This window comes from Passer domesticus, chromosome 1 (assembly GCF_036417665.1).
Source record: "Passer domesticus isolate bPasDom1 chromosome 1, bPasDom1.hap1, whole genome shotgun sequence".
NCBI classification, from domain to species: Eukaryota; Metazoa; Chordata; class Aves; order Passeriformes; family Passeridae; genus Passer; species Passer domesticus.
In genome coordinates this window covers 157,514,407-157,532,135 of record NC_087474.1, presented here as the reverse complement: position 1 = coordinate 157,532,135, position 17,729 = coordinate 157,514,407, and the positions used below count along the sequence as shown (strand labels likewise).

General features: G+C 40.9%; 1 protein-coding gene across 2 annotated transcripts in view; it reads left to right on the top strand.

The window, feature by feature from the left end:
- Window positions 1–17,729, top strand: part of AGO2 (argonaute RISC catalytic component 2) — a 56,268-nt gene that overhangs the window by 16,841 nt on the left and 21,698 nt on the right. The window contains exons 2-11 of one of the 2 annotated variants that reach the window (XM_064398596.1): window positions 157–352; window positions 4,086–4,206; window positions 9,950–10,131; window positions 11,373–11,509; window positions 11,643–11,777; window positions 12,909–12,996; window positions 13,730–13,877; window positions 14,068–14,187; window positions 14,318–14,440; window positions 16,120–16,253. In XM_064398596.1, coding sequence (XP_064254666.1) covers window positions 157–352; window positions 4,086–4,206; window positions 9,950–10,131; window positions 11,373–11,509; window positions 11,643–11,777; window positions 12,909–12,996; window positions 13,730–13,877; window positions 14,068–14,187; window positions 14,318–14,440; window positions 16,120–16,253 — 1,384 coding nt within the window. Of the gene's footprint in view, window positions 1–156; window positions 353–4,085; window positions 4,207–9,946; window positions 10,132–11,372; window positions 11,510–11,642; window positions 11,778–12,908; window positions 12,997–13,729; window positions 13,878–14,067; window positions 14,188–14,317; window positions 14,441–16,119; window positions 16,254–17,729 lie in introns of both variants that reach the window. The other variant, XM_064398586.1, reaches the window with a different exon arrangement.

Genomic DNA, 17,729 nt, shown 5'->3' with positions numbered 1-17,729 from the left:
AAAGCAGGATTTAGGCTTTTTTAAAAATTATTTTGGTTGTTTAAAAAGAGTCATGGTTTAAATGTGCTGGGCTTCACTGGTCCAATAGCCTGTAAATTTGCTGAAATGTCAATTTGAGACAGCTGATGGCTGAGTTGTGCTTTCTCTCTTTTGCAGTGCTCACACCTCCTCCCCCATTGCCACCACCAATACAGGGATATGCCTTTAAACCTCCTCCTCGACCAGATTTTGGCACTTCTGGGAGAACAATCAAACTGCAGGCCAACTTCTTTGAAATGGACATTCCTAAAATAGATATCTACCATTATGAATTGGATATAAAGCCAGAAAAATGTCCTAGAAGAGTTAACAGGTAACACTGTGCTTTGCCTTTCCTCAGTTTATTTGCAGTCTTGTTTTAATTTGAAAAAGCTGGAGCCAGGTGCCCCTCACTGATGTCTGGAAAGATGTCTGGCTGTAATCAATGATTGTACTGATCACTTCAATTAACAGGATATGTATATACTTCTTTTTTTCTTCCAAATCTTTACTTGGATTGATTATGTCAGAATCTTAAGATGCTGCTGATTGAAGCCACTGGTGGCAGATGGATAAGCTGTATTAGCTCTATTGAAGCTGGGTCAGTATAAGCCAACTTGATAAAAATGATTTCTTATTACCTGGTTAAATATTGGGGTGTAATTGGCTGAAGTCCTTCAGCAGGGAGCTGGTGTTACCAGATTGTTTTCCCACCTTTCCCTGCTTACAAGAGGAGGCAAAACCCGTTTGTGGGAGAGGATTATGGAGTTACTAAAGCAGGTAAGAAATTATCCTTCATCAGTAGATTCTATATAAGGGAAAACTATGTTCCTGAAACAGATAGCAAGGTGAAAACACAGATCAGCTGTCCAGGGAAACAAGCAGCCAGGTCTTGGCACCTGTGCCCTGCTGGAGTGTGCAACTTCATTGACTTGAAAAAGAAGCGGCGTTTGCCAGAAGTGAAATTTGAGAATGAGACTTGGCACCAGCTGGAAACCACAAGTGTCATCATCATAACTACACCTTGACTGTGGAGGATTGGAATGGCCTGTTTATATATTCAAGAGCAAAGCCTTTCCTTGTTAAAAAAGGTGACATGGGTGGAACAAGCTGTCATGAGAATAAACAGTGTGGAGTCAAAAAAGCCACCCAAAGCCATAGTTTTCCTAATGTGAGTTAATAAACCTGAGGGCATTCTCCATTGTTACACTGAGGAGTTGGTAATGATAGTGTTTTCACAAAGCAGCACCACTGTGCTTTGCTGCCCTGTTTTTTTTTTTTTTTTTTTTTTTTACTTCCTGTGGTGATCTATTATTAGTTTAATTTTTCAGCTAGTCAAGAGCTGAGGTTAATTTCAAAAGCAAACACTGTTGTTAAGTGCAGGAAGCTGAACTCTCTTCTTGCCCAACGGCAACAGCTGATTTCACTGAGATGCTCTTCCTGCACTGGAGCACTGCAAAACACTTGCAGCACTCACTTTTTTTTCCGTAAGGGGAGCTGTGAGAGTTTTTCTTTCCTGAACTGCTGTCCCTGCCACCACTCCAGCTCTGCCAGCTGCTGGCTGATCCAGATTGCCTCTGCAGCTCCTCTGGGAGCCAAGTGCTGCACAGCTCATGTGTGTTTTCTGTGTGAGCCCCTCCCTTACAGTCCAGTGTGGGGGTGCTTGCCACAAAACCTAAAGCAGTTTTTCTCACTGGAAAGGCAGATTCTGTTCAGTAGCAAGTTCTCCAGTGCCTGCTAATGACCTGCTCTGCTTGGTCAGGTTAGTCACTCCTTCTGTGGTGACAAAAGCAGGTATAGATCTACACAGATGAAATTCCTTTTGCAATGAGCAGAGATGCCATAGATGCATTCAGCAGTGGTGTGGTGGATGTTTCTCAGGGCAGTGTGGTAACAATAAAATTTGGATTCACATACTGAAGTGTGTTTTGTTTCTTTTGAGTGCTTACTGCTCTGTTCTGTAGATGTACCTGTACTCACCTGTACCTGGGTTTTTGTGAGTTGTGACCTTTTGGTTCTGTGTCTATACCTACATTTCTCTGTGTGCAAATATATATATATGTGTAAGATTATGCAGGATGCACATGTAATCCAATTCTGAAATGTTTTTTTACAGCTGGCTTACAGGTTTCTAGTATTTTGGTTAGATGATTCACATGTATATAGTAAGTTTTAATCATTGCTTTTTATGACATATAGCCTCTAGAAAGGAGAGAGGGAGGTTTTACTTTTTGCTCTACTCCCTCATCTGTGGCAGCTTTGTTCTTCACTTTTACTCCAGTTGTACTGCAGTGACCCTGCAGACCCCACTGTAGGGTGTATCCAGTGTAGATGCAAGTTCCACACTGAGACATGAGCTGGAGCAGGACTGAAAAACACACAGCTGGGACAAGGTGCTCCTGAATTAATACAGTCTGGCTACAGTTCTGTACATGTGGCATTCTGTTTGGGTGGTTGGACAGGCAGAGTGGGCAGTGTGAGTTTAGTTCTGCACTCTGGGTGCTCTCAATTTAATTTTTGAGGATTTGTGCAAGGTGAACTCTGCCTGCAGTTGCCAGCCCAGAGTTCTTTGTGAGCTTGCATGAGCTTGGTAGAACAGTCGTCCCAAAGGGCTGAAGTTAGTGAAGTGGTAAATAACACTTCTTTTAACTCTGCAGGGAGAAAATAACTTATTTTTCTTAAAAATATCTCCACCCACAGCTGAGAAGCACCATTGCTAATTGTGGATGTGGTTTGAAGCTTGAAAACATAAATCAAGTGAAAGTGTTCATTTTTTTATATAAAGCAGTTTACAGTCGGAAGAACTTGCTCAGGAGGAGAGTGGGGTTTCCATGCTCAAACTCAAGGCTGAAAAATACCTCCTTCCTCCCACCCTCCCATTTATGTATTTATTCAGTCAAACCCTGCAGACCTGAGGCAGATATTACTGGGTCAGGTTCGATTCATGATTTGCAGGAGGTCAGTTTCTTTCAGTGGCCACATCTTAAGATAAACCTTGGGACACAGCAAAGAAATTGCTAATTAAAACAGTCTCAATTACTTTCTTGAGTGAGTTCAGTTTTGTCTCAGATTTTGCAGCACTGTAATACCTCCCTGAGTGCTGGGTTAATTACCTTGCCAAGTCAGGGTGCATCTGTGAGCTGCTGGTTGTCAGCAGTGCTGGAGGAGCAGTGGTTTCCTTTCTGTGCCACTTTAACCTCCTAATGCCCTTTTGCCCCTGACTGTGTGTTAAGATTGCAGCCTGCTGATGGATTTTGGGTAATACAGGTAGACTGAGGGATGTCTCTCTGGGACATTGGAACCAAAAGACCTTTGGCATCAAAAAATGTTGTAATTCCAGCTGACCTCTCACTGACTGCTGAGCTGCTTTGGATGACCAGTGTGTAAACACTGTGGTTTGAGAGGAGCTGTGTGAGTGGTTTCCATGTTCATACAAAAATGGAACCTAATTCCAGCTACTTTTAAATGGATGTGTACTGTTAATATTCACAGCTCCACTGAGTGCACATACCCAATTTTGTTGGGTGGATCCCAGTTTTGTTGTGTGTATGAAAAAAAAGCATTTAAAAATTAATTTTCTCAGGGAGCTGCAAAACATTTTGCTATCATTATTGGCATAAACTGCTCTCCTGACATTGGGGCTCTAAGCTTTGATAATAATATTTTTGAAAGCTTCTCAGGCTGCTGAGCTTTAGGGACAGGGTCCTCTGCAGAAAGGGCTGTAGGACAGGGGAGCTGAAACCCCAGATCTATCAGGCACTTCTTGTTTTGAGCTTGAGAGAGCATGAGCTTTCACTTCACCACTTCCAGTAGGTCACACAAAAGAGGAAGGAAAGTTTAAATCTGAAAAAAACCCTAAAAATAGCAGTTTTAAGAAAACAGTTTAGTCTGTGAAAAGGTTGCTTTCAGTTCAGATCAGTCAAACAAATCTTACTTTTAATAGACAGGAGTGGAGAACTTTTTCATTTACCTAATGCCTCTGATGGTAAATATTAGTGTTAGTACTTGTCTGCCTCTAGACATTCAAAGTAAAAAGTTGGATTAACTTAATCTTTTTGCATTTTCAGAGAAATAGTGGAGCATATGGTTCAGCACTTTAAAACCCAGATTTTTGGGGATCGCAAACCAGTGTTTGATGGAAGAAAAAACCTTTATACAGCCATGCCACTTCCCATTGGGAGAGATAAAGTAAGTTTTAAATAGAAAATAATGTAGAGATTTTAATGTGGTGCTTTCAGAATATTTCTAATAACTAATAGAAACTGTTTTTCTGTTTCTGCAATAGATGTCTCTATTGTTGCCACTCTGCTCCTGCTTTGCCAGGACACAAGTGTGAGCTTGCTGCTATCCCACTGGTCACTCCCTGTTCTATATCCCTTCATTCCTCCCTGTCTTTCTCCCCAGTGGTGTTTGCTGCTTTAGGGAGCTGGATCAGCTGCTCCAGACAGCAGACAGTCTCCAGAGTGGCACTAGAGAAAAAGGGGAGAGCACAGTTGAGTGTGGGAGAGAGGAGGGAAAATACTGCTCTGGGCAGCAAGAAGCTGTTGTGTCACCTCACTAATCTCATCAAGGCCCACTCTAAGCTTATTCTCACTATCAGTAGCTGAAAGAAGCTCCTCCATCTCTCTGTTGCCTGTATTGGAACCTCTCCTCCCTAATCCTTGGTGACTGAGAGCCAAATTAATTTGCACTGCACAGGTTAAGACCTGCAATCTTTGCCCTGGGGCAGCTGGAGAGGACTGGGGTTGTGTTTGCCAGCTCCTGCTGGGGCAGTGACTTCTCTGGGCTCTGGTTGTGGTTGCTCCTGTGCCCATTGACTGCTGGAGTGAAAGAGGCTCTGTTGGAACATGCTAACACACAAGCCCTAGTAAATAATTGAGCCTATGCATGTGTGATCTAACACCAGATTGAATTTTCTGTGCCTTTTTTCGTTGAGGTGAGTCCCTGAGGGAGGGCACAGTCATTGCTGGTACTGGAGTAGTCCCCTTCTGCTGGGAGGACTGTTCTATCTCCTGGGAGTTGGTTACAGCTTTAGACAGAAATAAAACATAAGGGGGGAGAGAAATACAGAGAAATATGGAAGCTGGGAACCTCTCAGGCCCTCTGAAATTCAGCAGCTATAGAACAGTTCAGGCTGTTGTTTGCTGTCTCATATTGGATGACTGTGTTGTAGTTAATAGTTCTGCCTGAATCAAGCTCTTAATCTCATATGTGTAATTTTTATTTCCTCCCAATCTGTTCAAATGAATGCCATGCAGTAAAGGGCAGACTCTACTCCAGTGTTAATTACTTTTCATTAACTGATAAAGCAATGTCTGGGAAAACTATAAGGAATCACTAAAAGTCTTAGTGTTTTTTTTTCCCCTTGCTTTCACATTCAATATTGCAGTTCCTACAGGTTTGACACACAAGACTGCAAAGTATTTGCAAAGGTGGAAGAATACTTGATGAGAGTCTCTTAGGGGTTTGACCAACTCTGGGTATATGCAGAGTTGCTTTATAATACTTTACAAATTATGGGTGAATAAGAATTGACCTTGTGACAAGTATGAAGTTCCTCATTTAAAAAGTAAGGGTAAATAAGAAATGGTTTATTTGTAGATGATAAACAGGGATCAAATTAATCCTTAGATATAATGAGACTTCGTAAGATGCAAGTTGGCCCTCCTTGCTCTGATAAACATTTCAGATGGGACAGAGTTAACAAAATCTTCCAAGTCAGCCTTTTCCCAGGTGTAGGTTTGCACAGACACAAAGGAATTGGGACATTAGGAGCATTTCCTGCTGTCACACTGTCCCTAAACCTCAGTTTCACCATTTCAGTGTGTGTGGGCTTTAAAATCCAAAGCATCAGGAACAGAGTCCTCCTGTCTGGTCACACAGAAGGAACATCTCACCCAAGAAATCATCTCATCCATTCCCAGCTTTGCCAGAGCAGTCATCATTTGGAGGGGTGCTCACTGGGGAGAGTGTTTGTAGTGGAGTTTAGCACGAGGTAGTTTCAGGTGGTTTCATCTTTGGCTCACATTTAGGCTCACAACTTAAAATAAAATCCCATTTTTTCCCTGTTTCCCATGGTTATAGGGCTTTGTCACTTGTTCTGCTCCACATATATTAATGTTACCCTGGAGGAAAGAGCTAACAGAGATAAATCTTGAGCTGTTTTAAATGAGATGTGGGGAAATTTAGCTTAATGAAGGAAATTTTTACATGGTGCTAAATTGGTTTAAGCATGATTTAAACCACTATAAAGCTTGTAGGTATTAGGACTTTCCTCCAGCATAATTAGATTAGCTTTCTTTAGTGTTTTTCTTTTTTTTTTTTTTACTGTTCTGTACATAGCAAATGTAGCAAGTTTCCTGCACATCTGATTACATTTAGGATCATAGTGAAAAGGTTAATGAGCATACAATGATTAATCTGTGTGGAAGATCTCAATTGAGTTGCAGTATGCATTGGTAGTGGAAAAGCTGATGCTAAACAGAGGGCTGACACCAAATTGCCAAAGTTTTTCTCTTCCTGTTGCTCTTTTAAGTTAATTAATGCACTCTGTCCTCATCTCCTCATCTCTTCTTGCAGAAGTTGTTCTGGGCTTGGTTTTTCTTTTTTTTGTACTTGCTGGCAGCTCTGCTTCTTTTATAACTTTTTCTTCTATATAAATACTTTTCTGCTTGGCTTTCATGGTTATCAAATCTGATTTCATTCCTCCCTTACTGTACTTTATTTTCTCTCTTTAATTTCTTTGGTTTTTTAGACCTTTTAGAACAAATACAGAATATGTAAATATTAACATGATATTTTCTTAGTTTTTACTTGTACATATTGAGAAGAAAGAGTGTTTAGGACACTGTCAAGGTAGGAAGATGTTAAAAGTCTCCTCTTTCCCTGCAGGTTCTACACAGCAAACCCAGGTCACCTCTAATAGCAGCCTTGTATTCAATTCCTGCTTTAATTGTGTATTCCCTAAAATATCCTTCTACATTAAAAGCTGGAATTTAATTTTACCTGAGCTTGGAAGTTTTCTCACCTAGCAAGATTCAAGAGCAACTAATCTATCTTAACCTACATCTTCATTAGTCTTTTATTAGAAAAACAGTAATTAGGAATGAACAGAGCAGCAGTTTGGTACAGAAATCCTGCTGGTATTCCCTTTTCCAGAAGGAAAATGTTAATCCTGTCTGTGGCCACAAACTTGCCTCTCTGAGTTTGTCTTTCTGAAATGCTGCTAAAGACTCTGCACATGACAGAAGCAGAGCTCTTGCCTCCATCCATAGTTTGTTGTTAATCTGTTTTCCTCTGAATCCCTGGGAAGGAAAAGCTCTTGGATTAATGGAGAAAAGGTACATTGTGTGCTCAAAGCATGATAAAATAATCATGTGGTGTTGCATTCATTTTATTGAGAAGGAGAAATACTAAGAATTCCTCAGAAACACATGGTCAGGTGTAAATTTCTTTTTTAAACAGTGAAAATGCTGATTTGTGTGAGTCATTCAGACCACATCAGCTTCAAGACCTATTCTTTTTAAGAATAGCTTTGAAATTTTTCTACAGGCTTAATGATTGTTCACATCCTGACAATAAAATCCCTTTAATTTATCTCTCTTAGCTGCAAAATTGTCAACTCTGTTGCAATTTAGCAGTGGGTCGACCAGGTAGCATCCTGACATTTATCTGGGGATAGAGAAGAAAACAAATCTTGTATTTTGCTTTAGGATTTATCCCTAATATTAAAGGACATAGTAAAGTTCCTATCTAAAACTACTTTGTCCTAATTTCTTCATATTTTGCTTACGTTGCCAAACATGAGAGTGTTCATTTGTCCTCAAAAGTACAGAGTGGGATAAATAAAATATTACTGAGCGAGGAAAAATTCTGATTAGCAGTGCCAAAAAGTATATGTGAACTTTTGTATGTGGTGTGTGGATTAGGGACACCTTTTAAAATATTTTCATGATTTTTTTAATAGGGTGAGATATTTAATTAAAAAAAAAAAGAAAACAGGAAAGTTTTATTTAAACCTTACTATTTTAGCAGCGACTCCTAATTAACTCATTTGGAGTTAGACCCAGCAGCAAAAACTGTTTTGGGCCAAATTCATCAGTCACAGCTCTGCTAACTTTTATTGGTATTTGCAGTTGGGCACCTGGAATAGAAATTCTTCAGACCTGGGCCTTTTATTTCCACCAGGGACAAGGGTACTGCAGCACAAGTTGCTCTTCATCTCCCATTCCATCATGGTGGAGGAGTTTTGTAAATTGACACCAGGAGAGGAGAAAAAGTAAAATTAAGTCTTTTTTTTTTTTTTTTTTTAGATTAAGGGCACCAAAACATTCAATAATCAGATGAGTTGTGTATTAGCAGTATTGGGAATAAGTATAGAGTGGTTGGGGTGGGAAGGGACCTTAAAGCCCACCCTGCTCCAAGCCCTGCCATGGGCTGGAACACCTTCCACTGGACCAGGTTGCTCAAGGAGGAATGATGAAACTTGATTTGGAGGGGAAGTTTAAATGAAAATACAGGTCAGGTGTGGCAGACATCTTCCATCTGCTGTAAATGAGATGCAAGTGAGGACTTTTTGATGGTGTGGTGTAAAAAAGACCTCATGGAAAGCTTCCAGCCTGTGTGAGCTGAAGACCACAGCAAAGTTTCTTTGCACAGCAGGGCTGACCTGGGCCAGGTTCACAGCAGTGACCCAGGATTAAACTCAGTTCCCATTGCCCTCCCACAGCTGTGCAGCTCCCTCCTCTGCTCCAGTCTCCCTGGGGAATGGTGTTTGTGCTGGAGGAGAGATTCAGCTGTAATATTAATTTTGCGTGCCTGCTATAAATGGTCAACTTATTTTTGGGGGAAGACTTCTTATTTGTGTTTTATATTTCCTTCCTATTTTTGGACCAAAGAAGCAAATTGTTGCAAGAGACCAGATGCTGGCAGATATTAGTTTGCTGTTAGCCACCTATTATTTTTGCTAATTACAGCTTGCCTCTTAAGTGAATGCCTTTTAGATTTAAATTGCAAGCTCCCTAGCAGGACAAAATGCAACGTTTTTGTTTCTATCCAGCACACAGGATACTCTGATCTTGTTATTTCTTGTAGTCACTCCCAGACCTCCTGATCATTTCAGACAAGCCTTAATTTTAGTCGGCTTAAGAACTTTGGTGCTCAGACTTCCTTTGTTTTAAGAAAGAGGTGAAATCAGCATTACAAATAATTACAAGTAATTGGCTGAAGTAATTTACCACAAAGTTGTTTGCCACTGCTTTTTAGACAAAAAATTGAAAGTAGGGCATACCATGGCAAAGATGTGCCTGTGTTTCCTACCTGATACCATCACTGGCACTTGGGGTTGTAGTTTATCCTTTTTTCCTCACTTTAAAAGTAACAGTTTTGGCTTGGTGGCATTTGTGGGTTTTCGGTTTTGTTTGGTTGATCGATATTTTTTTTTCTCTTTTAAAGTTCCTTTCTTCTCTTGTTTGAGCTGTGTCTGCAGCAACAGTATGTAAAGCACTCTGGTGCTCTCGAGAGCAAATACCAGAAATTCATGGATCTTGGCAGGGGGTGACACCCATGCTTTATTTTAGGCGTGCAGGAGCTGACACGAGCAGCGATGCGCTGGGGCGCGTCAGGGATCTGAAATCAGGTTATGGGATCTTCACCAAGACCTCCCTGTTGTTCTGAGCACCTCCAAATTCCAGTGTTGCCTCACAGAGGAGGCAGCTGCCAGCTGGGAGGCACTCCAGGCTTCTGAAATACCCTCTGGGGAAGATGGAGCTGTAAAAAGAGGCTGTACCTAATGCACGGTGTTGCTTCATCCTTGCTTTTTGTCTGCTCCCCTCCTTTGTGGCGTCGTTCAGAGGAATCCATTGTCCCTTCTGATTTCCCCCCCCTTCCAATGGAAAGAATCATCTTGGTTTGTTGTTTGGCATTGTTGCAGGTGGAGCTGGAGGTCACGCTGCCAGGAGAAGGAAAGGACAGAATATTTAAGGTGGCCATCAAGTGGATGTCCTGTGTGAGCTTGCAGGCTTTGCATGATGCTCTCTCTGGCCGCCTGCCCAGCGTCCCGTTTGAGACCATCCAGGCCCTGGATGTGGTCATGAGGCACTTGCCTTCCATGAGGTGAGGGGAAGCCCTTGGGGTGCTTCAGGTGTGACTTGGGTGCTTTGGTGGCTCTTTGGGCAGGCTGTGTGGCAGTTGTGGCAGTGGCAGGCAAGAGGCCATCGGTGCTTCCATGGTCACCTGGTGGGATCAGGAGCCTCCTGCCTGGACACGAGAGCCTTTCCCCAGAGGTTTCAGTCTGGCCCCATGGTTGTGTGTTCCCAGATCAGGGAGGCTCTGCCATCTCCCTCTTCCCTCTCTAGCCTTGGAGAAGGAGGCCCTCTCCAAGTGGGAAGTGCTTGAAAATTGGTAGACGTGGAAGGATGGATTTACAACAACTTCTTACCCTGTTCCTGTGTGTCCTGGGATAATAATTGCCAATTTCGTGTAAAGGTTGCAGTGCTAGGGGGACCTTAATGTCACCCCGTGTGGCTATTTTGATAAGAAAGGAAAACTTGGAAATCATTTGTTTGTTTTTCAAGTGGGACCTGCAGCATTGTCAGTCACACTCCAGAGAGTAGAGCTTAATTCTGCTGCCATGACACAAGTCACTTAAGACCACTGTGCAAATTATATTTAATTAGAAAGCAAAGAACAAAGTTTAGTAGGGCTGAACTTTCCCATATTGAAGTTCTAAACAGGTAATATGAGTTAAATACATGTAAGTGTCTTAAAATAGCCTTATGTTGACTTTGTCCTTAGATTTAGGATAAAAACCCATAAAATTACTTTCATCAGGTTTTACAGCACAGAAAACAGCCCAGAATATCAGATACCTTTGTTCAGAGGAGCACATTGGATCTGGATATGATTTGTTTGCTATTGAGTTTGCAGTGCTTAATTATCAAGATGAAAGATGGATCAGAAATATTTGTTAGATCATTTATTTACCCTCACATAATGTCTATAATTCAGAGTCTGGGGAGAGATTGTTACCTTGGTGTTTTAATAGCAGAGACTTTAAATTATTTTCTTGTGGAGGCACAGCTGAAGTTTTAATAGAATACAAATAAAAAGTTATTAATGCCTTTTTGTTGGAATTAGTAGATATATTAAATTTAAACCTGAGTAATACCCAGTTTCTTACTGTAACATGCTGGGTTTTGAGAGGTGTAACCTGAGTTTTGCCAGGAATCTCAGATTGTTGGTGATTTTAAACACTGACATTTCTGTGCTTTTGTGAAAAGGAGTTTGCATTAGTTGTGGCTTTATTGCAATTTTTGCTTTAGTTTTCTGATGTGAATTTATTTGCTTTCTTGCAGGTATACTCCTGTTGGGAGATCTTTCTTTACAGCATCAGAAGGGTGCTCAAATCCTTTGGGTGGTGGCAGAGAAGTTTGGTTTGGCTTCCATCAGTCAGTCAGACCTTCATTATGGAAAATGATGCTAAATATTGATGGTAGGTGCTAGGGAGTATTTTCTTGTTTCTTCTTGCTCTTTAAAGGAAAGGCAAAAACTTTGTTCCATTTGTTGGATTTCCTAAAAATTTCCTCTGTATTGTTGTAACACACCATTAATGTTTTTGTCTGCAGTGTCTGCAACTGCATTTTACAAAGCACAGCCAGTTATTGAGTTTGTCTGTGAAGTTCTGGACTTCAAAAGTATTGAAGAACAACAAAAACCTCTGACAGATTCCCAAAGGGTAAAGTTTACCAAAGAAATAAAAGGTAATAAGGAAATTACGTACAGCTGCTTTATTCTGTCTGATGTGTTACCACTATGTGTTCTAAATATTTTCTACAGCAGTTCCCTTATGGGGAGACAAAAATTTCATATTTTTTGCTTTTGAAACCTATCAGTAGTACCAATCCCAGTTTCATGACAAAAATATTCCAGTTCCTAATCTGATGATTTCTAAATGTTTACAAAGACTTGGATTTCATGGTTTTTTTAATTACCCAATCTCATTTTTTTCCAGTTACTGATACCAGGTTTTTCGTATTTCAGATTTTACTAATAATTTAGTAGTGTGTTTCTGCATACTTAGGTATCTGTCCTGCATATACTCTCCGGGAAGTAAATAACAAGTTATTCTAGTTGTAGTGACTGAATCAAAGACAACAGGAGGAAGAAATCTTACTGGTTTTGTTCACTGAAGGCTTCCTCTGCAAAATGGAGATCCTTCCTTCCTGATACTCTTGGCAGAGAGCAAGCAACTTAAAAAAGAATAAATCCATAAATCTATCCTGCATCTTCCAAAAAAAAAATCAAGAAAATTATCTTTGCCCAAGTAGAAGTTAGAAGGAAAGTATAAATAAATCCTGAGTTTGCATTGGTTTTAAGTGTTTTGAAAGGATATTCAGGCACCAAATTGCTTCACTGTGCCCTCATTCCCATGAGCTCCTAGAGAGGCTGTTTGGGGATTCCACTCCACCCACACCCCCAGTTCATTAGCTCAGGCAGGGCTGCAAGAGTTGGAGGTCTTACAGACCCCATATGTTTAGACAGAAAGTATAAATAAGGGGTTTTGTTTCAAGGAGCTTGTCTGCCCTTTTTGTCCTTTCCCCATCCTGGCCTTCCTTAGAGGTACAGCCCTGGAATTTGCAGAATGTACTCAGCATCATGTGTGAGCTCTGGGGCCTTTGGGATTTCATCTTGTCCCTGAAATTCTGTGTTGAACTTTGGGTGAAGCTCAGGAGTTTTGAATTTTAAGACTGTAAATTGCTTTTTGAGTTATGTCTGGGCTACCCTCTGGGGCTAAATAGAATGGCTTTATTACACTAACTGGTCTTGTGTAGCAGTTTAGGGCTGACAACTTGATTTTGGAAAAATGGTCATTTGTGCTGTCCAATTTTTAGGTCTGAAGGTGGAGATAACACACTGTGGACAAATGAAAAGGAAGTACAGAGTGTGCAATGTCACCAGACGACCAGCAAGTCACCAAACGTAAAGTATTTTCCTTCTTTTTAAGCATATGTTTGGTCTCAGGTAGTATTTTTCTGCTTTTTAAGCATATGTTTGATTTCAGGCTGGCAAAATACCTTGCCTGACTTACTGAGGTGGGAAAAATTACCTTGAAAAATGATGCTTTCATTGGTTAATACCCTTAAATATACCTCAATGTATTTTCCCAATTTTGCTGTTGTTTTGCTCTTATTTTGTTCTGTTTTTATACTATAATGAGTATCATGGCATTTGAACCAATTGCTCTGCTTTAGGTCTGGGAGGTTTTTTTGGTTGGGTGGGGTTTTTTCTGTCATTTATGGATTTCTTTAAAATTGGAAGGACAGAGTGTCTGTCCTATTTGTAGCCTGATGTTTCCCACAACTGGAAGAGAAAAGTAGTGCCAGTTTGGATCAGCCTCCTGATGTTGCTTATTTGCAATCTCTTTTTCCTCTGGAAATAAAGTTTCTTTTTAACTACCAACCAGAGATTTGCAGATAACTTGAATATGGAGACAGTGATTCCCATTTTTAAGGAAGCAATATAAGGAACAAAACTGATACCAGCTTTTTACAAGAAGATAACTGATCAGTATCTGAATCTGGTTTTTAATTGTTTGGGTTTTGTTTCATCCTCCTTCAATAAGCTTAACTTGTGCCAAGAAATGTACTGAGGAGCCGTGGGGGAAGTATTTTGCATGAAGTAATAGCTGCTTTCCATGTTTGCATTCCAACAGATTCCCACTTCAGCAGGAGAATGGACAAACAGTTGAATGCACTGTAGCTCAGTATTTTAAGGACAGGCATAAATTAGTTTTACGCTACCCTCACCTTCCATGTTTACAAGTTGGACAGGAGCAGAAACACACATACCTTCCTCTGGAGGTAAGTAAACTCATAGGGAATTCTGTATTTTGGGGCTGGGGGAAGGGGGTCAGAGGGAAAAAGGGTTCAAATGTTGGCAAACTGTTTTTTTGAGCAGCCAAATGTTGAGAAATTCAGTGGTGCATTAGTGAAAGAAAAGCCACGAGCCAATTGGACTGTATTTAATTTTCTTTCTGCGGGGCTGTTTCAGGTGTGCAACATAGTGGCAGGACAAAGATGCATAAAGAAACTCACTGACAATCAGACTTCCACTATGATTCGAGCCACTGCCAGATCAGCCCCGGACCGGCAGGAAGAGATCAGCAAATTGGTGAGTGTCGTGTCAAACACGAGGCAGGTGTGGGAATGGGCTTTGTTTTGCTCACCTTTAGCAGGTGCTGATGTGTTTGTGCCCTGCACACAGGTCATGGGCTTGGTTTTGTACATTTTGATCATTTCAGATGCGGAGCGCCAGTTTCAACACAGACCCTTACGTCCGAGAGTTTGGGATCATGGTCAAGGATGAGATGACAGACGTGACTGGCAGAGTCCTTCAGCCTCCCTCAATCCTCTACGGAGGCAGGGTATGTCCACTGGGTTCTGTACACTCTGTGGTGGCTTCCAGCACAGAGTGATGGCCTCTGTAATGTGGTTATTTTAAATTAATTGTGTTGCGTGCAATCAGAGGGCTGCCATGGGTGTATTGTTCAGAATTTGAATTTAGGTTCTCAAAGTCCTTAAAAGTATTGGCTGATTTGCATCTCTTTCAATTGCTGTTTATTTCAGAAAGTAAAGCTGAGTTAAAAATGGAGTTTTTTTGCCTCAAACACTCTTTCATTGTGTGTTGCAAGAAGCAGCCTGCAAATAGTGGTTCAAATCAATGTGTATGAGGAAGAACAAAGACCATTTCAATTATCACTGTATATATTTGAAAATATGCTGAAATATTCCTGAACTTCTGGCTGGTTTTGAATATTCTGGGTGGAGCAGCTGTGTTTAGGGCAGCTGTCTTGAGGTTTCATCTCTTTCAGTCTTTCCCCAGGGCTGTCTCTTCCTGTTTGGAATATTTACCCACAGATTTTTATTTTACAATGGCTTTTCAGATGGCATTTCTGACATAATCTTTCTCCTGTGGTATCTTTTTTAAAAAAGCTTGAGAAACAGGATTTTCCATCAGTTATACATTAGGACTTGTTACAAGATGAAATCTTTAATAGCTGGGATAATTTCATTTGTGGAGGCTTTTGATGAATCTCTTCAGATCATACATTGCCAGCTGAATATAATTCTGTCCCTGTGCACAACAGACTGGTGCCTCCAAACCCACAATGGGAGAGGATCTTGAGTTTCCTGCCTAAAATTCTGCAGATGACTCAGGCAAATTAGCTCAAACCTCCCTTCACTGGCAGGTTAAGGTACCCCAGGCCTGACCCTGATTAGAGAGCTGCTTTCATGACCTCTTCTGGCACCAGCAGATTGGGGGAATTGAATGGCAGATGGTGAGAGGCACAGCCTTCAGCACACACAACTCTTTGCAAAATCCATTATCAGATTCTTGTGTGTGTCCTGAAAAATGCCCAGAAGCTTTAGTTGTTGTTGCTAGGTGAGAAGGAAGACATCATGGTAACTTGTCTAAAGCATCTATCAGTATTTATTAAGGTGATTAACATCACCAGAATTACTTTAGCTGCTTTATTACATCCCTTGTCCTCTAGATAATCCATCCCAGTAATATCTGCTTGGTGGGAGAAATAAAAGTGCTGGGCAGGTCCAAGTTGAATAACTGATCACCTTTCTCATCTTGTTCACATTTTTTCTGGAGTAATGTGAGTGACATTGAACCACTATTTTCCTCCACTTAATGATGTAAAATATTCACAGTACTTAAATTAACTTTCCCTTGGAAAGTTCACTGAGCAGTTGTAAAGTCACTGTAGAAATTTAGGTTCTTGTTAATGTTCCATACCAAGCATGAATCTTGCTTTCCATATATAATTTCTGTTTGCTGCTGATAAATACAACCAAAGACAATGATCAGCAATAAAAATGAACCATGTGAGTTTTATTTTTCACCTGGCTAAGAAGCTGTCTTGCTACAGTAATAAAATGATTATTATAAGGTGGATGGATGTTTGTACAGGGGAGAGAGCCACCTGAGAGTATAAATCATCTGCCACTTGGAGGGAAGTAAAAGCAAAGCTAATTTTTGTTTAGCATCAGTCAAGTCTTGCATTAATGTTTAATTTTTACCTTCCACTTCCAGAATAAAGCAATTGCTACACCAGTGCAAGGTGTCTGGGACATGAGGAATAAACAATTTCACACTGGAATTGAAATAAAGGTTTGGGCAATTGCCTGCTTTGCTCCCCAGCGCCAGTGCACTGAAGTTCATCTTAAGTAAGTGTTGTGTAAGGTGGTGATTTTATCATTCATTAAGGATGCAAATGTCATGATTTCACTTTTATTAAGAAAATATTTTGGTTAAATTGTTTAACATATGGCAATACATCTTCTGTCTCTTTGTGTTTTGAATGATGCCAGTCTGAATTCAATGCCAGCATCAGGAAATCTTCCAAATCAGACTTAAGAAAGCCATTTATGCTTTATGACAGGTTTCTGACCTGTGAGGTCTCAGGACAGTGTTTAAGATAACAAAAATGATGTAATGATGGGTGTTTATCACTGAGTGTTTGTCAGGAGTGACAGCTAACATGTGTGTTCTCTTAGGTTCCTTTCCTGGTTATATGGAGTAAATCTATTCATGCAGAATTTCTTTAAAAGGAATTTTTTTGTCCAAAACCTTTTCCTTTTCAGAGTTTCTGGAATGTGCAAGTTGCTGTATTTGCCAGATGAGTAGGACAGGTTGTTCCTGTTGACTTTAAGTGTTTGAATGAAACTTTCAGATTTGGTTTCTTTATCTTTGGATGGGACATGGTTGTTCAAAGACTGTTGTTACAGTGACATCTGCCATTGACTCAGGGAAGGTTTGCAGGCCCAGATCCATGTCTGATCCCTCCTTCCACGTGCAGCTGCTTTCCCTTCATGCATGGACAAGTGCAGCCTGTGGAGCTGCCTGGCAGTGACTCAGCTGCTCTCTGGGAGGTGAATGCAAGGCAGGGATTGCTCACACCAGGGGCATTGCCATGGCACTGTTCCTTCACATGGTTTGCTAAACAGATGGGGAATTTTTCCCTAAGAAGTGATGAGCAAACAGTGGGAGTCCTTTTACTGCACATTGCGTGAGGAAGGGAGGGACTTGTTCTCTCCAGAGCTGGGCTGCCAGAGAACTTTCCCTTCCATGATGTTGCTTCTAGTGGAAATGCTGTGTAAGCTGAGTTACTCAGTTTTGAGAAATAGGCAGAAATCTTCAACATAATGAGCCAAAATAAAATGATTTGGATGGAATGAGTTTGTATTTACCATGAAAGGGCATTGCTTCAAGCCAGAAAAATGTCTGCATCCTGTTCCATCTTGTGGCCTCTCGTTACATCTTGTTGATCAAGTTGGAACTCGAATGCTGCTGATTCATCAGAGTAAACATCTTCAAATGCTCTAAAAGTCTTCAAAATCATCCTGCTTTACCTCTCGGGAGCAGAGAGAACCTTTCCTCATAGGCAGTGTACTTCCAGAGGGGCTTTAAAAGGCTCAAACCCTGACTTGTTTCAGACTTGAATGTTGAAATCACAGAAGGGTTTGGTTTGGAAAGGACTTTAAAGATCATCTTGTTCCAACCCCTCTGCCACAGGCAGGGACACCTTCCCCTAGACCAGGTTGCTCCAGGCCTCATCCATCCTGGCCTTGAACACTCCCAGGGATGGGAAGATGTTCTGCCACTGACTGCTGCAGTGAGTGCTTCTTTTTCCAGAGGGAACA